Below are 21,862 nucleotides of genomic sequence, written 5' to 3' on the forward strand. Positions count from 1 at the left end.
ACATCAGGGGTCCCCAACCCCTGGGCCACAGACCGGTACCGGCCCATGGCCTGTTAGGAACCGGGCTGCACAGCAGGAGGTGAGCGGCGGGCAAGCGAGCGAAGCTTCATCTGTATTTACAGCCGCTCCCCATCGCTCGCATTTCCGCCTGAGCTCCGCCTCCTGTCAGCATTATGGTGAGTTGTATAATTATTTCATTATATATTACAACATACTAATAATAGAAAAAAAGTGCACACTAAATGTAATGCGCTTGAATCATCCCGAAACCATCCTCCTGCCCCCATCCGTGGAAGAATTGTCTTCCAAAAAACAGGTCCCTGGTGCCAAAAGGTTGGGGACTGCTGCTGTACATTACACCCCCGTGAATTATTTATTTTATGAATGAAAGTTTGTACCTCTTAGTCCCCTTCACCTATTTTGCCCATCCCTCCACCCCTCTCCCCTCTAGCAAACCACCAGTTTGTTCTCTGTAGCTATGAGTCTGTTTCTGTTTTGTTACGTTTGTTTGTTTGTTTTGTTTTATGGCTGAGTAATATTCTATTGTATATATACCACTTCTTTATCCATTCATCTGTCGATGGACACTGAGGTTTCTTCCATAGCTTGGCTATTGTAAATAATGCTGCATGAACCGTCACCGTGGCTTCATTATTCTTAAGAATCTTGGCTAGGGGCTTCCCTGGTGGCGCAGTGGTTAAGAATCTGCCTGCCAATGCAGGGGACACAGGTTCGAGCCCTGGTCCGGGAAGATTCCACATGCCGTGGAGCAGCTAAGCCCATGTGCCACAACTACTGAGCCTGCGTTCTAGAGCCTGCAAGCCACAACTACTGCAGCCCACTTGCCTAGAGCCTGTGCTCCGCAACAGAAGCCACCGCAATGAGAAGCCAGCGCATCGCAACAAAGAGTAGCCCGCACACACTGCAACTAGAGAAAGCCCGCGCACAGCAACGAAGACCCAATGCAGCCGATAGATAGGTAGATAGATAGATAGATAGATAGATAGATAGATAAAAGAATCTTGGCTAATGTTTACTGAGCACTCGCTGCTTACCAGGATCTATGCTAAGCCTTTTGCATGCTTTATATCATTTGATCCCCTAAACCAATAGACCTTTCTGCAATAATGGACTGTTGTTATCTATATCTACACTGTCCAGTACAGTAGCCACTAGCCACTGAACATTTGAAATGGGGCTAGTGCAACTAAAGAACTGGATTTTTACTTTTGTTTAATTTTAAATTTAATTAAATCCAAATAGTCACATGTAGCTAGTGGCTACTGTATTGGACAGCTCAGCTCTAAACAATCTTTTGAATCCATTTTACAAATGAGAAAAAAGTGAGGGTCAGAGGGTTAAGTAATTTGCCGAAGGTACTCAGCTCTATAGAAGCAGAGCCAGTCTTTGGACCCATGTTTCCTGTCCAGAGCCCTTGCTCTTCACCACAATGTTATACACTCTTTCTATTATACTTTTTGCAGAAATTGTCTCCTGGTTAATTGTCTCCTGGTTACAGACTGTTTCCTGACTCTTAGTACCATGTGTATGTATGCAGCCTCTCCCCTTCAAATGTGCAAGACCTATCCAGAGAAAGCTGGAAAACTTACCAAAGGATGTAAAAGAAGACATGCATAAATGGAAAAAAAAATTCCATGTTCCTGGATGGAAAGACTCAGTTTTGCAAAAATACCATTTCTCCTCCAAATAATCTCTGGATTCAGTATAATTCATCTCCAAATCCAGAAAGTAATTGTAATGAAATGTTATTCTAAAAGAATGTGCCAGAATAGTCAAAACAGTTTTGAAAAAGAATGCTTGGGGAATGGGGTGGCCTCATTCTGTCCATATCAAAATGTTGAATAAAGTGAAAATACTTAGAAGTAGGGGACCGTCAGTGGAAGAAACAATCGATCAATTAAACAAAATAGTCTAGAAAAATGGCTTATTAAATCACAAATCAGTAAGGGACTACTAATAAATGTGGAAAATGGGTTATCCATTCAGAAATTAATAAAGCTGGATCCTCACTTCGTGCCACACATAAAGATCTAAACATTAAAAAAGAAACCAAGAAAGTCCTAAAACTATAGAAGAATAAAGGTACTTTTGTAATATTAGCCTGGGAAAAATGGGAAACTATAAAGGAAAAGATTGACAGATTTGACTATACAAAAAAAGTAAGAATTTCTCAATAGGAAAAAAAAAAGCACCATAAGCAAGGTTTAAAGGCCAATTGAAAAAGAAAAGAAAAAAAGAAAGGTCAGTTGACACTGGGCAAAAACAAATGAAAACAAAAACATCCCACATAGCAACATACAAGATTAAAACTTTAACAAACAAAGAGTTTCAACAGAGCAATAAGAAAAAGACAAGCAGGGCTTCCCTGGTGGTGCAGTGTTTAAGAATCCACCTGCCAGCACAGGGCACACGGGTTCAAACCCTGGTGCGGGAGGATCCCACATGCCAAGGAGCAGCTGGGCCTGTGCACCACAACTGCTGAGCCTACGCTCTAGAGCCCTCGAGCCACAACTACTGACGCCCGCGCGCCGAGAACCGGTTTTCCACAGCAAGAAAAGCCACCACAATGAGACGCCCGCGCACTGCAATGAAGAGTAGCCCCCCCACTCGCCGCAACTAGAGGAAGCCCGTGCACAGCCAGGAAGACCCAACACAGCCATTAATTAATTAATTAGTTGATTAATTAACTAATTAAAAAAATAAAGAAAGAAACTGCCAAACTGTTTTCCAGAGTGGCTGTACCCTTTAAAAAAAAAAGCAACCAGGAGAAGGTTGAGCAGAGGTCTAAATAGGCAATTCACAGAAAAAGAAATACAAATGGCTAATAAGGATGTTCCACTGCATTAGTGATCAGAGAAGTACAATTTGAAACAATTAGATACTATTTGTCACCAACTGGACTGGCAGAAATTAGACTAATTATATCCAGTGTTGGCCAGCATGATGGAGTGTAAATCAATCCAACATTTGAAAAGGGCAAATGGCAAGACCCAGCCAAACTGTAAATATGTGTGTTCTTCAGCTCTGTGTTTCCACTCTATATACTGTTCCACCATACAGAAATACCCACCCAGGTATCCCCAGATGTACATTGCAATATTATGTGTGATATCAAAGAAGTAGAGACAACAGCTATATCTAACAACAGTTAAAGCATGGTACAGCATATTTTAGAATACACTTGTGGCTGTAAAAAAGAATGGAGTGGATCTGTATGTAATGATACGGAAGTGTACGTTTGACGTATTGCTAAGAAAAAGAAGGTTTCAGAACAATGAGTACAGCGTGATCCCATTTTACTTTTTTTTTTTTTAAGTCTGTGTATGCAGGAAAAGACTTGGGAGGGCACACACACAGGCTGTTCACAGTGGGGGACAGGGGAGAGGAGGTCTTTACATTTATACACACTTCCATGTTGCTTAAACTTTTACAATGAGCAAATACTGCTTTCAGAATATTTACTTTTTAAGGTATCTTGACCTGAAAAAGGAGTCCGAGTTCCAGCCGTGGCTCCCTCACTTAGCTGAAAATCATAGTGAAGGACTTAACCTTTGTTGGCCTTAGTCACCTTCTCTGTTTAAAAATAAATCAGTAAAATTTTAAACTTTTCCATGTTTTTCAAGCATGGTGGGTGTGGCTACTTTTATAATCAAGAAAATAAATAAGCCTCTGTTTTCCTTCTTTAATAAGGGAGTTGCACTAGTTCTCTAAAGATCCTTCCAGTTCTAACATCTAAGAATCTCTGATCTCAGATTTCCTTGGATTTTGAAATTAAAAAAAAAAACCTGGCCCCCGATGTCATGGTTCTCAGTACTAACCCGTGCAGGCATACCTTCGGCCACTGCAGTTTTCGTAGGCTCTTTGCTCTTTCTTTCAGTTCTAGAAACCTCTCCTCCTGGGGCTCTGTTTTGCCTGCCTCTTGGGAGGAGGGGCAGACCCTGCAGGACCGAGGCCTGTCCAGGGCCAGCAGAGCTGCTAGGCTTACTCCGGGCCACAGAGTAAGAGAAGCTATTTTTGTTGTGGGAGCTGCATTGTTGGCTTCTCGCCAAGAGCGCGTGCTTGCTGGTGTGGTCGATGTGTCCTTTCTGCTGCTGCTGTCTCTACCACTGCTTCCAGAAAAAACTTGAGAGCGCGTTTCCCCAGAGCCAGGAGCTTAAACCTGAGACGGGTGTACAGGGATGAGTGCTCTTTTTTGTGTGTTCTTCCCCCTTCTGGCCATTAGAAGGGCAGCAGCAGACCGGAGTGTGGCCGCAATGATGTGGGAAAGACTTTTCTCCTGGCGCTTTGCCTGACAGGGCCCCCTCCTCACTGTGGCTGCAGAGAACTCAGTCCTGACCTGGGCTTTCTTGGCCTTAACAGAGCTGAGCGAGCTGCCCTCGCCTCCATCGGCCTGCTGGGGTTTCCTCAGCGCTGCAGCTCATCTCGCCTACTGGCCAAATCTCCTCTTTTTAGTCCAGCCTGGGAACAGTGTCCTTCTTGGTGAGGGGCTTGACCTGAGCCTGCCAGGTACCTGGATCCATGTCAGCCTCTGGCAAGAAGGCCGTCGGAGCAGGTGCCCACGTCCGTCGGCCCTTAGTTTGTGCAGAGGGACAGCTCCAGGCAGGGCCACTGTGTGGCCAACTCCAGGGGCGGGGCAGGGGGATTTACACCGGGCACTGAGTGTTCATTTATGTACATAGCACTGTAGGTCGTGCCCCTGGAGTTGTGTAGCTCGATGGCCCTGGCTTGAAGCCTGGTACCACCGGAGACCCACATCATAGACCATGAATTCCTCGCCGGCGTCAAGCTGTCATGGTGCCAAGCACTTACTGAGTGCCTCGTGGGGCCTGGGCTCTAAGTGTCCTCCTGTGCCCTCTGGAACATGCAGTACTGGATAAGCAGTTGGTGTAGGCAGTTTGAGGTCGACTCTCTGTTGGTCAACACAGATACATCCTTTGACTGGTTTTCTCAGCTACCTTCTTGATTCCAGAACTTCCATGGCCCTCCTCTTTATTATCCATTTCTAATCTGGGGGAACTTTTTTTTTTTTCCTTTCAGTTGCAGAGCTACTTTGCTGCATGTGAAGACGAGACCCCTGCCATCCGGAACCACGATAAGGTCCTGCAGCGTCTGTGTGAGCACTTGGACCACGCCCTGCTCTATGGGTAAGAAGGACGTGGTTTCTGGAGAGGGCTCTACGGAGCAGCAGGGCAGGACCCCTGAGGCCGTGAGTAGCCTCCAGAGGGAAGTCCCTAGCCTTGTCTGCCTTTTATTTCTTCTTTCCCTTAGCAGAAAACAATTTGTCTCACTCGGGTGGGCTGCAGACTGTCTGGGGTTACCCCAGTAATCCGTCTCTGAGCGGGCATGATTGATTGGGGAAAGGATTAGCGACAGATGAAATGCTGGTGTGAAGGCCTGGTGGTTGCCTGTGGGTCCCGCTGGGAATCCCTTGCTTTCAGCCTTGAGCTTCCTCCTGACACGAAGGCTGGTGGACCAACCGACTGCAGCTTCCCAGGGTGGCCCCGTTTAGGTCATAGCAGCTCCTGTCCTATTTTCTCAGACTGCAAGACCTCTCATCTGGCTACTGGGTGCTCGTGGTGCATTTCACCCGGCGAGAGGCCATCAGGCAGATCGAGGTGCTGCAGCACGTGGCCACCAACCTGGGACGCAGTGAGTAGCACCAGGTGGACTCGGCGAAGGGACTGGTCCCGCCCTCCCTGTGGGCAGCTTGGGGCTCAGGTGTGACCTCAGGGCCAGCCTGGGAGGCCGAGTGCCTTGTGGTGTCCAGTGGCAGAGGCTTGTTAAAATGCCAGCGCCCTCCACGAGGCCTCTCTTCTTCCCGCACGTGACATTTGGCCGGAGCATCATGGCTGTGAGGAGGGAAAGTGAGACGCTGAAGAGAGCTGGGCTCCTACCAAATCCCAGCCCGAGCACCTAGTGAGGGGTCTCGCCTCTCTCCCTGAGCCAGGGTCAGTGTCAGCTACAGGATCAGTGAAAAGTCCTTGCATTTCTCAGCCCATCTGGAGTTTGCCATCTGCCCCGTTCATCCAAGTTTCCTGGCCAGTTACAGGCTAGGGTCTGACGGGGAAAATGAAGATCTCAGGGTGCGGCGCTCTGTCAGGAGAGAAGGCTGCTGGGGCACCCGCTCCCCTCGGCCATTCTTCCTGCCCCTCCTGCCTTTGCTGGGCCAAGGGAAGCCAGCACCCCGCCAGAACTTCCGTCTCCTTACTCCTGCCCTTTGTCTGCAGGCCGGGCCTGGCTGTACCTGGCCCTCAACGAGAACTCCCTGGAGAGCTACCTGCGGCTGTTCCAGGAGAACCTGGGTCTCCTGCACAAGTACTACGTCAAGTGAGTGTCCGGAGCGCTGTCTCACGCCGCTGCAGAGCGCCCGAGCCCCGTCCCAAAGTCTCCTGTCACACGCAGACACCACACCGTGGCACCCCGAGGCCTAGCCTGGCGGTGCGTGCTGAGGACACGTCAGTGATGGCCAGAGGGCCAGCGGAGCTTGCCCGTGACGGCTCTGGCCAGGTGTGCTGGTTCCGGCCGGGCTCCTGTGAGCCGTTTGGTGCCTAGTCAGCCCCTGCCTGATCCCACCCAGGGCTCAGTCCTGACTGGAGCGCTCAGCCTCTGCTGGGGTTGCCGCAGGAACAGAGGATTTAGAGCAGCTGCCGAGAGCTGCTGCGGGCCCCGTATCTGAAGACACGGGCAGTAAAGTGTCGTATGGCTCCAAGGCCAGCCGGAGAGTGCTGGAAGGGGGTGGGTGGAGGCCGCATCAAGCTTGGGGTGGAGGGATGTCACACGCCGAACCTCAGCGCAGCTGGCTTGCGGGGGAGGCGGGGCCGCGCTGGTAACCAGACCCAGAACTACCCTCGCCCCTTCCCGTGTCTCGCAGGAATGCCCTGGTCTGCAGCCATGACCACCTGACCCTCTTCCTGACCTTGGTGTCTGGGCTGGAGTTCATTCGGTTCGACCTGGACCTGGTGAGGCGCCACGGCTCTCGCCGCTCGTGGGGGCAGAGGGGTGGGCGGGGTGGGCGCGTGGTCCCGCTCAGGGAGCCTGACGGCTGTGGCTGAGTCTGAGCGTCGTCCTTTTCGTTCAGGTGAGGGAACAGCTCAGGGTCCGACCAGTGGAACGGTGTGGGGTTGAGGTGATTCTCTCTTGGCCAGAATCCCTGGTTTGGGGCACTCCTTTCTGTCTCTCTGTCCCAAATTGGAGAAAAGCCGCATTGCCTGGAGTATTTTAGCACTGGAGTATTCTCCTTCGTGATCAGGACGTGAGTCGTCGAGAGACGAGGCGGGTTCACCCCTGTGCCTCCCGGGATCCTGCAAGCCTCTCAGCTCCCTGCTTCCCGGCCTCCCTCACGGCCACGGTCACGGTCACGGTCACGCACTGGAGAGGTGCAGGGCGGCCCAGGAGCTGCAGAGGCTCCTCTGCAGTCTTGTCAAGATGCACGCAGCCGCCCTGTCCTAATCGGGTCACCAGCCTAGGTCCCAACCCCGGCAGCACAGACCAGAAAAGGAACTTGGCTACTGAAAAGTAGTAGAAACTGGAGCAAATGAGCGACTCTAATATACAAGAGGTCTAGGAGGGTCAGAAGGCCCAGTGGGCACTGTCATCTCTGGGCCCCAAGTCCACAGCCTTATGAACCACAGCCGTTCACAGTCCTCCTTTTAACAGCTTGTTTCTGGATGTAGTACCTTAAGGACATAGATTGCCAAAGAAACACCGGCCTGGGAGGGTGTGAAGGCAGATCCTTGGAAGGCCGTGCCTTCGGGCCCACCGAGGCCTCCCGTCACCCAAACCTGCCTCTCCCCCTCTCTCCCCAGGACGCCCCCTACTTAGACTTGGCCCCCTACATGCCCGACTACTACAAACCCCAGTACCTGCTGGACTTTGAAGACCGCCTCCCCAGCTCGGTCCATGGTTCGGACAGCCTCTCCCTCAACTCCTTCAACTCTGTCACCTCCACCACCCTAGAGTGGGACGACAGTGCCATCGCCCCATCTAGTGAGGGTGAGTGCCCAGGGCGGGGAGGGGTCTGGCCTCTGTGGCGAAACGGATTCTGAGCCGCGTAAGCCTGGCTGAGGGGAGTCTTTCTTGGCTGGTTCTGGTCCAGTGGTGGAAATTCGGAGTGAAACGGGGCCAGTCGTTTCCCAGATCTTCACTTCCTCAGAGTCCCTGTGGTGGCTCAAAAACTGATATTGGGGATAAAAAGCCAAAATGAGATCTTATGAATGTTAGACCCTTTTCCAGAAACCTGTAGCCATGTGCCCAGGGCAGTTCTCTGAGGTCGGGGGGATTAGCAGGGCAGCCTGGAAACTCTTCCTGACATTCCAGGGGTGAGTGCCACCCACTTCGGGGGAGTTCATCCTACCCTCGATTCTAGGTGGAAAGAGGCTATACGCAACCCCTAGAAGGAGGAGGGAGGACCCGATGGGTCTAAAGTTTGGAGGAAGACTCACCCCCCCTTTCCCATGGGTCCATTGACTTTTCCGAGTCCCTCCCATACCTGCCAGCATGTTGGAGGTGATCACCCTCCTGCCATCAAAGACTGAAAAAGAACATCCTCACGCCTGTAGGTCATTTGTTATCTTGGTCCAACAACTGGTTGGGACAGCCTGATTTCTTCCAAACCTTCGGCCTCCGTGTTCATCTAATAAAACTGGCTGTTTTCCCACCTTCATCCCCTGTGGGAAACCAGAGCTCTTCATTTGTGGCACCCCACCCCACCTCCAGGGAAGGGGCTCCAAGCACAAGTTCAGCCCCAGGGACTCCCTAGAATTGCATTAACATTGAGACCTTGACCTTCTTCTTTCTTTATTTCTGCCTGTGCTGTGGCGCTGTGTCCCAGGGAGGGACATAGACTCACTGTCAGCAAGGCTTGTGTTGCTCGTTGTAGAAGCAGGAGACGGCAGCTCAGTCTCCTTGGGTTGGGCTCAGGGGCTGCCGCCGAGAAGCCGGAGGGACGGGCCTTCAGGGAGCGGCCAGATTACCCAGGGAAAGAAGTGTCCCCTTGAGCCCACCTCATCTCAGCTGCTGGGTGTGGAGGGAAGGAAAGCAGGGACAGGAAAGGAGGTTAGGTACAGGAGAGCCATGTTCTTCTGGGGTTGGAACCGATTGCCCCCAGGTCTTTCTAGCTGGTCAGAGGCTACTGGGCCAGTACCGGAGCAGAGAAGGAGCTGGGGTCCTCATAAGTTCCCCTGAGGTTGTCAGATAAAATGTAGAAAGTTTAATTTTTCCTCTCTTGTTTTCTCCCAATGTCTCCCACCCTGTTGCCCCCACCCTCCCTGTCCTTCCACTGCCTGTGTTTCTAATCTTCAGTTTTGTCCCTCATTTTTATAGATTATGATTTTGGAGATGTGTTTCCAGCAGTGCCGTCTGTACCCAGCACAGACTGGGAAGGTGGGACAGAGTCCGCTGTTACCCTCTTTTCCTGTTTTGCAATGTTTCCATACCAAGCTTGCTGCATGATTCAAAATCAGCTCATTATTTATAATACTGTCAATGATCATAATAAAGCCAAGTTTGGTGTTCTGATAGATGGAATTCTGCAGTAGGAGAACTTGACCTTGAGTCCTAGGCCAACCCCTTCTCCCAGTACAGGACTCCTGCCTTTATGCAGTGGCCTTGTGGAGTCGCTAAGTGTCTGCGTTTCGGGGACACACGGATCACCCTTCCTGATTCCAGTGCCACTCGACGCACCAGATGTGCGCAGGGAAACACTGCCTTGGAACATGTGGGTTGTAAGCTCCTATTTAGGTCCGATGCACTTCTGTATCAGAAGCATCAGGAAGCAAAGGCAGAGGGCTTGATTCTGTTCTTAATGGCTTCCTCTCGGGTGTTTTTGAAAGAGATTGAGGTCCAAACGAGGGAAATTGCCCTGGCATGACTGAAACTCCCTCTAGGGAGATTCTCTTTCAAGTTTTAAGGCCGACTAAAATAAAATCTGTCAACCCTCCCACCCTGTCCGCTAGGTGGCAGCAATGCTTGGGCATTTTTCTGCTGGTGACGCCACTTCTGGGCTTGAGAACAGTCATGAGTTATTCCCAGGATTCCTGGGATCACTCCAAGCAGGGGACATGTTTCTGAGAAGGTTAATCCGTCCTCCTTAAAGCTGAGGCCATAACCAGACCCCCCTTACTAAACAGCCTCTTGCCCTGTGGGCCGCTTCCACCCAGGGTGGGGGCAGGGGGGCAGCCTCTGGAGGAGGAGGTGCCGACTGGTCACCTGGAGCCGCGGGACGGCGGTTCTCCCTGCTGCTCGGAGCTGAGCCCCGTGTTGTCAGAGCCGTCATCTGAGTCATGGGTGATAGATGATCTTTTCCCAAGTAATGCAAGTGTGCAATAGCTTAAGTTTGAGGGAAATAAGATACCGCATTGGGAAAAATAAATTATGTCATCTGGCCAACAGAGTACCATGGAAGAGTCCCCTGTTTTAAGTTAAGATTAGCTTGAAATCCAGAATTCCATCATAACAACATCATTCATCCTTTCAGCCTCTCTTATCGCAGCGCACATGCTGGGCATTGATTCCCCGCGCCCCCCTCCCCGCCCCCCCGATCTAACAACTAACCCCCTCCTGACCCAGCTACCTGCTGCCTGTTGCAGTCACTTGACAAACGGGGCCTGACCCTCGTCTGCAGCCCTCCAGAGCTCCCTGTGGCCTGAGAACTAACAGCCCACTCGCACTGCTTGCTCGGGCCGGGCCAGGCTCCAGGGCGGGCTGAGATTGTCCCAGCAGTGATCTCCTGCTTTCCTGAGTTCCTAGAGCACTGAAGAATCCCTGAGCCGGTTCTGGAAGCTTACTTGGGGAGGCTTTGTCTTCTCCTCAGACCTGGAGGAGAGCAGGATTTGGAGGGCAGCTCTGGGCCCTGGGGTGGGGACTGGGGAGGCCTTTCCATGGTCCTTGGCTCATTTACGTAACTGGTGGGTAGGGACTTCCCCGGTGGTCCAGCGGTTAAGACTCCGCGCTCCCACTGCAGGGGGCACGGGTTTGATCCCTGGTCGGGGAACTAAGATCCTGCATGCTGCTGCGCAGCACAGCCAAAAAAAAGAACTGGTGGGTATCGCAGCCTTGACCCCCACCACGTCCGATGATCTGCTTGCCCACCTCTTGGGACCCCCTCCCCAAGGGGGATGTAACTGCACATCTCGGGCTGGACCAGGAACACGTGGGCTTGGCAGGAGGCTTCTTTCAGACTGAAGGGCAGGCTTTTCCGCATCTGAGAACTAGGGCTCTGGCTCGGGTCCCTGGACATCTGAAGAAAGTCTCATATTTCACTAGTGTTTTTCTGGCAGAGCTGGGAGTTGTTTTTTGCCCCCTCCTTTGTCCTTATATTAAAAGACAGTGTACTTTTGATGATGTGCTGCGTCAGCAGACAGCTGCCCAGTGGTTTCCAAGATCCACTAAGCAGGTTGGCCCTTCCAGATGAGGCTGAGGGTGGGAAGCATGTTTGCCACGTCTCCTTTGGCAGATACAGGCCAGCAAGATGTGTGCGAGCTGCAGATGGAGCATGAACATCCTGTGTGCTTTGCCATTAACTGTCACCCAGGCTATTCTGCCAGCATGGGCGGCCTCCCATCTGCCCCTGGATGAACACCCTATGTGCTTTCGTGCTGACACTCCCTCCCCTCTGTGTCCCGTTCCAGTGACGTGGGATGGACGGTTGGAGGTGAGGGCAGCCGTTAAACCAGCTTCTCTCTGGAGGGGCTGCGTCATCTCCCAGGGTAGAGCCCTGGGAGAGAGTGTGCCCAGAGAGGACCAGTAGGCAAGCTGAGGTTTGGATGAAATGGAGTTGGCGGCACCCGCCTTAAAGGGGTGCCTGCTGGGATGTCGAGGGAGAAGGGCCCACAAGGCATCTGTGACGGCGAGGGCGCAGCCACTCTGCGCACCTTTCTTACTTCCTCTGCCCTCTCCACCGCGCTCTGGGCCCTCCTTCCTGCCCCTCCCCACCCCGCTCCTCACCCTTGGACTACCTAGCCTGGCCTCGCAGCCTCTGTACCCCTCATTTTCTCTGATCCTGGTTCTCTTCTCTCTTCCTTTGTTCCTTTGTATCTGCCACTGTGGGGGACCCTTCAGGGGACTTTGGGTATCTCAGTCTGGTCAGGGGTGTCTGGCGCTAAAGGAGGCTCTAAGGTTAGCCTGAGAGGTGTGCAGCCCATCTTTTGAGGCATCAAGGTCACCATCCCCAAGGGGCTTAAGCCTGGAGGCTGCTTAACCTTGGAGCTCTTAACTCAAACTTGGCCACATTGTTGTGAGCTCTCGGGGGCCCCCAGTGGTGGTGGTGGTGATGGCATCCCTCCAAGTTGCTCTTAAAGCACAAATCCCGTGTCCTGTTGGCCTGGGGCTTCTACTCCTAAAACAAGGCCACCCCGATCGGATTTCCCTGAAAAGAACTCACCTGCCTCCCTCTTGAGATAAGGCATGCTTTGGGGGCCTGCTTTCCCCAGCTGGTGTCTGACGGGCTGTCTCGTGTTTCCTGTTCTCCCAGATGGAGACCTCACAGACACTGTCAGTGGCCCCCGCTCTACTGCCTCGGACCCGACCAGCAGCAAGGCTTCCACCAAGAGTCCCACCCAGCGCCACAACCCCTTCAATGAGGACCAGGCAGAGACCGTGTCCTCCTCCGACACCACCCCTGTGCACACCGCCTCTCAGGAGAAGGGGGAGCCCCACACCCCGGACTTGCCAGACACCTGCACAGAGCTCGAGGTCATCAGGTCAGTGGGGAGGGGCCTCGAGAAGCTGGGTGAGTGTCCTGGTGTCCGTCCTATCCACTCCTAGCATCACTTTTTAGTCCACGCAGACTAGGACCTTCCCCCCCCCCGAGGGCATTTGGGCACCTTCCCGGAGACTAGGTACCTCTTCCCCTGCTCAGTAGTTCTTTGATCAAGAGGAAACAGAGGGCCCGAGCCTGGAAGATGCGTGACACAGGCATCAACATGGCCGGCTTCTGGGGCCACGCCCAGACTGCTGGGGCATTTGTCCGGTCCATCCAGAAAGCACCTTCAGCCTGGACTTCGTTCCAAGGGAGTTCTTGGCCATTAGAGCACAATTTCTGAGATTCGTACTAATTCTAGTTCAGCATGGCTTGCTGAAAGAAGAGCATCTTGGGGCTTCCCTGGTGGTGCAGTGGTTGAGAATTGGCCTGCCAATGCAGGGGACACGGGTTCGAGCCCTGGTCTGGGAAGATCCCACATGCCGCGGAGCAACTAGGCCCGTGAGCCACAACTACTGAGCCTGCGCGACTGGAGCCTGTGCTCCGCAACAAGGGAGGCCGCGACAGTGAGAGGCCCGTGCACCACGATGAAGAGTGGCCCCCGCTCGTCGCAACTAGAGAAAGCCCTCGCACAGAAACGAAGACCCAACACAGCCATAAATAAATAAATAAATAAATAAATAAATAAATAAATAAATAAATAAAATTAAAAAAAAAAAAAAGAGCACCTTCATCATACTGCTGGGGACGTAACAGGGAAGGAGGAGGTGGATGACAGGTTGGGAAACTCTCGGCCCCGAGCCTCCTCGGCTCCCTGACCTCCCCGGCTCCGGCTCTTGAGTCTCTCCGCCCTGAATAAGAAGATGTGCACGTCAGACCTCCCAGAGGCTTGCCGGCCCAAGGTGGGGGAATTGCTCCCCAGTGACTGGAGCCAGGAGTCCAGCTCCCACAGGCTGGTTGGAGTCTAGAGCAGCTTGAGTGGTTTCAGACCCAGGGTTGCTTAGCCAGGCCCACTCCAGCCAACTCGGAACCAAGGTGCCAGGAGTTTGAGCTCAAAAGGCTTTGATTCTTTTGAATTTTCCATAATGACCCTGAACGGAAAGAAGGGTCAGCTCAGGGTCGGCTACCCACATCCTAGGGGGAGGCTGAGTAGAGGGGGGCCACTGGTCTGACCAGCCATGGCCTGTTTTCGTTCCCTAGAGCTAGCCCAGTTGTGCCATCAGCTAGAACTCACAGGACCCGCTCAGGGCTTCCTCCGGCCGCTGCCGTCTGTGCCTCCCTCGTGCTGGCCCTGCCTCTGCCGGCAGTGGGAAGTACTTGGGGCCTGAGCCGCTGTCGGCCCCCGGCCCAGGGCCTCCCACCTAGTGCTGCCCGGGACCACTGAAGCTCTGGCTGCGCTCTCAGAGGTCCCTCGCCCAGGATCACCTCTTTTGAAAGACGTTGTTTTTAAATGATTTTGTTTTTAAATTTTTATTTATTTTTTGGCTGCATTGGGTCTTCGTTGCTGCACGCGGGCTTTCTCTAGTTGCGGCGAGCGGGGGCTGCTCTTCGTTGCGGTGCACAGGCTTCTCATTACGGTGGCTTCTCTTGTTGCGGAGCACGGGCTCTAGGCACATGGGCTTCAGTAGTTGCAGCACACGGGCTCAGTAGTTGTGGCTCGTGGGCTTAGTTGCTCCGCAGCAGGTGCGATCTTCCCAGAGCAGGGCTCGAACCCGTGTCCCCTGCATTGGCAGGCGGATTCTTAACCACTGCGCCACCAGGGAAGTCCCAGATCACCTCTTTGGACCCAGCCCATCTCGTTGCCCTCAGTACTGGGGTGCTCAGATTCAAACCTCTCCCCATCACTACCATCCAGGGTCACCAAGAAGAAGAAAATTGGCAAGAAGAAGAAGCCCAGATCGGATGAGGAAGCAAGTCCACTCCACCCGGCCTCTACCCAGCACACATGCGCCAGGCGGGGCAGTGGTGACACCCTCGTCAGCAGCCCAGGCCCCGGGCGGGTCTCCCCAGACAAGACCCTCGCCTCCGCCCGGGAGGAGACGGAGGGGCCCGGCGGCACAGCCGAGGGCAGCGAGCGCGCAGGGCCCGGCCAGGTGGGCCTGCTTATCCCCGAGATGAAGGACACCTCCATGGAGCGCTTGGGGCAGCCCCTGAGTAAGGTCATTGATCAGCTCAACGGGCAGCTGGACCCTAGCGCCTGGTGCTCCCACGTCGAGCCCCCCAACCAGTCCTTTCGGACTGGCTCTCCCGGGGACGCCCCGGAGAGGCCGCCGTTTTGCGACTTTAGCGAGGGGCTTCCAGCCCCAATGGACTTCTACCGCTTTACCGTCGAGAGTCCAAGCACTGTTGCATCAGGTGGCGGCCACCATGACCCTGCAGGGCCTGGCCAACCGCTGCATGTTCCTGGTAGCCCTGCGGCTGCTGGCCAAGAAGAAGAGGGAGGAGGACGAGGACCGGGACAGGCGCCTCGGCCCCTAGAGGACACCCCGGGGGAGACGCGGGAGCCAGAGGCCCAGGAGCTGGAGACCCGGCTGCCTCTGGTCGGTGAGGGACCTGTGCCTGAGCGGGAGCCTGGGGCCCAGGAAACCCTTTGCCGACTCAAGCGAGACCAGCCCAGCCCTTGTCTGAGCAGCGCCGAGGACTCTGGGGTGGATGAGGGGCAGGGGAGCCCTTCTGAGATGAGCCACTCGGCAGAGTTCAGGTGAGCCAGTCTGTCTATGCCGCTTGCCTGAGGTGCCCCTGTTGTTGATCAGGGCACATTGGGCATCTGCCCTCCAGATACACCAAGCACAACTCCCGGAAGACCTAGCCTGGGCTGGGAGGTGGGAAGGGGTGCGGTCCTCCCCTCCCTCACTTTGGCTCCCGGTGAGGGGCAGAGCCACTGCAAACATGAGACCTCGGGATGCCTGCATCGCCCCCGTGCATATGTGTCATCTCTGTGCACCCGTGTGGCCTCTCGCGCCCCTGCCCTAGCCTGACACCTCGCCCTCCCCACACTTGCCCCCCTCACAGGGTAGACAACAATCACTTACTCCTGCTGATGATCCACGTGTTTCGAGAAAACGAAGAGCAGCTCTTCAAAGTAAGTCCCAGGATCTCAAGACTGAGCAAGAGCCAGCACAGCAAGGGCGAGGCCGGATGGGCCACCGCCTCCGCTCCGAAGGGGAAGCGGGCGGTCTGGGGCAGGGCGGGCGCCGCAGTGCCTGACCTCTCTGCTTCGGCCCCTCAGATGATCCGGATGAGCACAGGGCACATGGAGGGCAACCTGCAGCTGCTGTACGTGCTGCTCACAGACTGCTATGTCTACCTGCTCCGGAAAGGTGCCCGCCGCCCCCGGGCTAGGCCAGGGCAGCTGCCGAGGGCACGTGGAGGATGAGACTGGCCGCCGCCCTCATTCCCTTCCCCCCGCTCCCCGCCCTGAGTGTCTCCCTGCTGCCTGGCACGTGGTGATGAAACGGGTTGTCAGCAGTCCCAGCTGCCCCAGGACACGAGCCTGGGGCCCCCCTCCATGAGCACCCCATGTCGTTCTCCTACCTCGTCATTTCAGATCGCAGGGCAAGGACGGGTCCTCATGGAGAAAAGGTCTTAGAAAAAGGGGCAGCGGGAGGACAGAGAGGCCACTGCGGGTAATAGACATTGGGGTCTCCTCTCTCAGGGGCCACAGAGAAGCCATACCTGGTGGAAGAGGCTGTTTCTTACAATGAACTTGACTATGTGTCGGTGAGTTCAGGCTCGGTGACTGGTGTGTGCTGTAGGGCAGGGCTCCTCGGGCCGCCCCGCCTCAGCCCTGCAGAGCAAGGCTGACCCCTGCCTCAGCCCCGGGGGTGGGTGCCAGCTCTTAACTCCGAGCAGCTTCTGTACCTGATGCCGGGGATACGGAGCAGGCTTGAGGGTACCTCTTCCTCCGCTGTACATCTGACCATCCCTCCCCACCTTGTGGTGACCTCAGAGCGTGCTGCCTCCCTCCCCAGCCCGCCCTCAATCTGGCCACGGCTGCCCCTTCTGGCAGCTGCGGCCAAGCCCCATGTGCATGTGAGGGTGTGGTTTCTGGCAGGTGGGCCTCGACCAGCAGACAGTGAAGCTGGTGTGCACCAACCGCAGGAAGCAGTTTCTGCTGGACACGGCAGACGTGGCCCTGGCCGAGTGAGTGACACGCCCCCTTCTGCAGGCCTGGAGAATCAGCATCCGCCACTGGCCTGGCCACACCCTTGGGGCTGGAGGGTGGGAAGTGGGGTACGAAGGAGTGGAAAGCAGAGATAAGTTCCTTCTGGAGCCTGCAGGCCGGGCAGAGAAGCAGGGAGGTGACAGGCACACTGACCCACTGGTGCCCTCAGACCCTCAGTGGCCCACAGAGAGGAAGGGGGCTGGCAGGAGTCATCCCCACAGGAGAGAAAGCACAAGCCCGGCTGCGGGGCCACACGTGCCCCCTGTGCTTCCATACGGAAACTGTCTGTCCTGAGATCAGGTCTTTGTACAAGTCCGGCTCCTTCCCTTGAGGTCACAACCCAAGACCCCTTGGCCACTGGGAAGGGTTAGGCCTTTCCCGGCCACGGTTTGATGACCATGGACTGCTGCCGCATCATTGCCCCACCCGCCACCCGGAGCTCTGGTTCCAGCCAGGTCCTCCCCCCAAGATCCTGTGACCCCCTTCAGGCCGGAAGTCCCCAGGACTATGCCATGTCCCTTTGAGGGGTGGGGGCCTCGGGCCTCTGACAGCAAACCCCACTCCGCGTATAGGTTCTTCTTGGCTTCTTTGAAGTCAGCCATGATCAAGGGCTGTCGGGAACCACCCTACCCCAGCGTCCTGACTGATGCCACCATGGAGAAGCTGGCACTGGCCAAATTTGTGGCCCAGGAATCTAAGTGTGAGGTAAGCACCTGGGGAGGAGGGGGTGTTGTCCCCGAGATGACAGCCCTGGTATTAGGGTCAAGAGGTGCAAATAGCTGTCTTTAGCGTTTCTCCGTCACCCACCTGGGAGGGGCTCTCCCTCCCGGCCTGTCCCCCTCCCCACTCGGGGTGTGTCCTTACCCCGCCAGCGGCCACTCCTGCTTCTGGCCCAGACCTCACCGCTCTGTCCCCTGCCCCCTCCCCAGGCGACCACCGTTACTGTGCGCTTCTACGGGCTTGTGCACTGGGAGGACCCCCAGGATGAGTCCCTGGGCCGCACCCCCTGCCACTGCTCACCCCCTGAGGGCGCCATCACCAAAGAAGGCATGCTGCATTACAAGGCGGGCACCTCCTACCTGGGCAAGGAGCACTGGAAGACGTGCTTTGTGGTGCTCAGGTGGGAGCCCCCGCAGCTCTGGCCCGGAGGTTGGGATGGGGGACAGCGCCCTCCCCGTCAAGGGCTTTGGAGTACACATCCCCTGGGATCCCAGATCTTCTCTGTGGAGCCAGCCATCTGGGGCCCGAGGAAGCCCAGAATGCCCCAGGTGAAGACTCGGGCCGTCCCCCGGGCTGGGGGCACGCGCTCCTGCTGTGCCTCTGCAGTTCTTCCTCTACCGTCCCTGCCGTGGAAGGCAGGCCCCGGGCTCCTTGGCCTCTGGGGTTCAGGCCCCAGCTTGTGGGGGTCCCTGGGATCTGGGTTCCACCCGGCCCCCAGTTCCTGGGACAGGCCTCACCCCTGCCACGTTGTGCCCCTGCAGCAACGGGATCCTCTACCAGTATCCCGACCGCACTGATGTCACCCCCCTTCTCTCGGTGAACATGGGGTGAGTGTCCTGGGCGATGGGAGGTGCCGGGCAGGTGTCGGGGCCTGTGTCGCTGCCTGAAGGTCAAGGCTCCGGCTGGGCCTGAGCCTCAGGGCTCCCATCCTCCCTGGCTTGAACTGGCTCTCCCTCCTGTCAGTTCAGCCTCCCCCCCCCCCCCCCCGCCTCGGCCCCACCCCCATTTAGTGCCCTGGGGTCTGCTGAGCTCTGGGTGCACGGGGAGGGGGTGGGGAAGCAAGAGGAGCCCCCTGCCCAGAAAGGATCCCGTCAGGTAGGGGAGACAGTCCCCCGATCTGATAGGGGAGGCGGTCCTTTCCCTGGGAAGCACTTGACCTGATGGGGAGGATGGACACACACACGCTTGGAGGAAACATCAGGCCCGTAAGGGGAGCAGGAATGAATGTGCACTGATTCTGAGAGGGCGGGAGCCAAGAGCTGATTCTTAACCCCTCACCTGGCCCTGGTCAGGTATCTAGACGAACCTTGGCGATTGTGGAGATAAATGGTGTTACACAGAAAAGGGGCAGGGCTGCCCAGCAGCAGCTTTGCGCCTCTCCTTTGACCCGGAGGGGTCTGGCCCACCTTCTGGTGTCCTCCAGCCCTCGGGACTCCAGGGCAGGCCAACCCCAGGGGCTCCGCCCGTGCCCCCTGCCCCCCTGCCCCCTTGCTCCTATTTCACCCTCTGCCTCTGGCCCAGGGGGGAGCAGTGCGGTGGCTGTCGGAGATCCAGCACCACGGACCGGCCCCACGCCTTCCAGGTCATCCTCGCCGACCGGCCCTGCCTGGAGCTGAGCGCCGGCAGCGAGGCCGAGATGGCCGACTGGATGCAGCACCTCTGCCAGGCCGTGTCCAAAGGGGTGAGGGCCTCCTGCCCCACCACTCATTGCCTCCCAACCCGACCCCAGGTCCCTAGGGTCCCTTCCCCAAGCCCACACGAGTCATGCAGCAGCCTCTGAGGACCAAGATGGGACTTCCAGGGGCCAGCCCAGGAGTGAACCCTGGAGGTTAGGGCCGCCTGTGGCCTGACATTCCCACCATCACCCCTGTCGGCCCCTGTACTCCTGAGGTGGGCGGAGCCTGCCTGGCCTCTGCAGGGAGGGGCAGAGGGGCTGTCTGGCCCCTGACGCGGGGAGTCCTGGTGCAGACCAGCCCTGGAGAGCTCCAGCTTGCCTCTCCCCTCCGCTCTGCCGGTGCCCTTCAGGTCATCCCCCAGGGGGTAACTCCCAGCCCCTGCATCCCCTGCTGCCTGGTGATCACGGATGACCGCCTCTTCACGTGCCACGAGGACTGCCAGACCAGCTTCTTCCGCTCCCTGGGCGCCGCCCAGCTGGCCGACATCAGTGCCGTCTCCACTGAGCCGGGCAAGGAGTACTGTGTGTTGGTGAGCCGGTGGGGGGGGATGGGCAATGGAGGCAGGCCCTGCCGAAGGAGCGCTGTGTCTGCTCACCTGGGGCCCCCGCTCTCCCCAGGACTTTTCCCAGGACAGCCAGCAGCCCCTCCCACCCTGGGTCATCTACCTGAGCTGCACATCTGAACTGGACCGATTCCTGTCTGCACTGAACTCCGGGTGGAAAACCATCTACCAGGTACCCGGCTGCCCAGGCCCCTGCGGAGCGGAGCCATTCCCTGGGGAAAGGAGCCCTGCACAGCACAGACCGAGGCAGGAGTTGGGGGCCTAGGGCAGCACCATACTAGGAGCTCTGGGATGGACATGGACGTGTAAAACCAAAGGGGCAAGACCCTGCCTCCCAGTGAGTGTGAGGCTAAAGCTAAGCATAGAGCCCAGGAAACGCCATTCCTGACCTTCTCAGTTCCCATGAAAAAGCCGGCATTAAGTGCTTCCGGTGGGGCTAGAGCTGTGCCCGGATGACGGGGACACGGAGCTCAGCACCAGGCTGAGAGGGCCTCATCGAATGCCTGGACAGATCGCAGTTTGAGCACGTGCTGGGCGGCCCCGCGGAAGCTCCGGACCAGCCCTGGGCAGAGTTCCACGGCCCGCCTCCCCGCCCCACCCCCAGCCCCCTCCTCCGAGAACCGGGGCCTTCCCTGGAAGGAGGCGGCTCAGGGAGCCTCACCCCGTCGGCCTGAGCCCCTCCTTGAGGAGCAGGAGATCTCAGCAGCGTGGATATAGTTCCAGGGCAAGGTTACACCTGGTGCGGGGGGACCCCACGGCCCCTCGGCTCCCTGGGGGCTCTTGGTACAGCCCTCAGGTTCCCTGCACGCCCCACACAGGTGGACCTGCCCCGTAAGGCCATCCAGGAAGCCTCCAACAAGAAGTTTGAGGACGCCCTGAGCCTCATCCACAGCGCCTGGCAGCGGAGCGACAGCCTGTGCCGGGGCAGAGCCTCCCGGGACCCCTGGTGCTGAGGCGGAGCTGGCTGGCGTCCTGGAGGGGCAGGAGAGGGAGGCAGGCGAGCGGCTGCTCAGGGCCAGGCTCCCACCCACGTTCCCGGGCAGCAGAACCACCGAGTGGGGCTTGAGACAAGGTCTCCCTCCCAGGGATCCAGAACGGGTGCTCAACACCCTGGGCCTCCTGCCCGGCAGGTGGCAACTGGGAAGTGCTGGGGGCAGAGGGTCCGAGCCCTATGGGCTCTGCAGATGCACGGCCCCCTTCCCCGGGGCCACCGCCTCACTCCACGAGAGGGGCAGAAGGACCAGGAGGGCAGGAGCCCCTCTTCCTCCCCTGGGTCAGGGGCCCGGGCAGAGGCTTAGGCCGCCCTGGGGGCTCTGAGTGCCCGGCCATCCCTGTTCATGTTTGAACATTCACCCGGCTGGGAGGGAAGCTGGAACACCGCGGTCTCAGTGCATGTCTCCTCCTCACTAGCTCCATCCCCAAGCACACTGCTCCCTGCCTTCCAGGGCCCGGGGGGTTGCAGGGGGCCGGGATGGCCCTCCCTGGCTACCAGGAGGCCCTGCATGTCCACGGCCCCCTACCTCCCCTCCTCCAAACCTGGCAGTGCCTGTAGGACCCAGGGATCAGGCCATCTCCTTTTGCCAGGAGCAAAGGGGAGGGAGGAGGGCTTAGAGAGGAGCAAAGCCCACCAGCCTGTGTCCCCTGCCTGGCTGGAGCCAGGTCCTTCCCAAGAGGGCCCTCTGGGGGAAGGGGTCAGGTGGCTTGGGTTTTGTTTTTTAAAATAAAACAGACATGTTATATTGCCAAGACTTGTCACTGGCCCTTTTTGACCAGGGTGGAGGTGAGGGATCTCCGGCGCCTCCTCTCAGGCCACTCGGCCCTTCGTTCCTCATTCATTCCACAAATGCTCTTCCATCAGAGGCTCTGTGCCCACAGCGGGGTCCAGATCACTGGCGGCTGCCCCCAGCGCTCACTGTGTGGAGGGGTTCGGGCCCTGGGGGCTTCTTGGCCGGACCTTCGCCCTCCTTCCTGTTTCCTGCAGTGGCCAGGGCAGGGCAGCCACCAGCTCGAGTCCCAGGCCG

At 56.7% G+C, this 21,862-nt stretch overlaps 1 protein-coding gene across 3 annotated transcripts in view; it reads left to right on the plus strand.

Annotated features, from left to right (window-relative positions):
- Positions 1-21,587, plus strand: part of PLEKHM2 (pleckstrin homology and RUN domain containing M2) — a 39,370-nt gene extending 17,783 nt beyond the window's left edge. Inside the window, exons 2-20 of one of the 3 annotated variants that reach the window (XM_057543877.1) lie at positions 5,059-5,165; positions 5,561-5,670; positions 6,249-6,348; positions 6,893-6,980; positions 7,827-8,013; positions 9,343-9,402; positions 12,491-12,719; positions 14,574-15,419; positions 15,731-15,800; positions 15,948-16,038; positions 16,374-16,438; positions 16,773-16,861; positions 17,456-17,588; positions 17,813-18,003; positions 18,365-18,430; positions 19,125-19,284; positions 19,629-19,808; positions 19,897-20,013; positions 20,660-21,587. In XM_057543877.1, coding sequence (XP_057399860.1) covers positions 5,059-5,165; positions 5,561-5,670; positions 6,249-6,348; positions 6,893-6,980; positions 7,827-8,013; positions 9,343-9,402; positions 12,491-12,719; positions 14,574-15,419; positions 15,731-15,800; positions 15,948-16,038; positions 16,374-16,438; positions 16,773-16,861; positions 17,456-17,588; positions 17,813-18,003; positions 18,365-18,430; positions 19,125-19,284; positions 19,629-19,808; positions 19,897-20,013; positions 20,660-20,794 — 3,024 coding nt within the window. In that variant the 3' untranslated portion in view covers positions 20,795-21,587. Of the gene's footprint in view, positions 1-5,058; positions 5,166-5,560; positions 5,671-6,248; positions 6,349-6,892; positions 6,981-7,826; positions 8,014-9,342; positions 9,403-12,490; positions 12,720-14,573; positions 15,420-15,730; positions 15,801-15,947; positions 16,039-16,373; positions 16,439-16,772; positions 16,862-17,455; positions 17,589-17,812; positions 18,004-18,364; positions 18,431-19,124; positions 19,285-19,628; positions 19,809-19,896; positions 20,014-20,659 lie in introns of those variants that run through there. The other 2 variants (XM_057543880.1, XM_057543884.1) reach the window with 2 other exon arrangements.
- Positions 21,588-21,862: the final 275 nt, after the last annotated feature.

This window comes from Balaenoptera acutorostrata, chromosome 1 (genome assembly GCF_949987535.1).
Source record: "Balaenoptera acutorostrata chromosome 1, mBalAcu1.1, whole genome shotgun sequence".
NCBI classification, from domain to species: Eukaryota; Metazoa; Chordata; class Mammalia; order Artiodactyla; family Balaenopteridae; genus Balaenoptera; species Balaenoptera acutorostrata.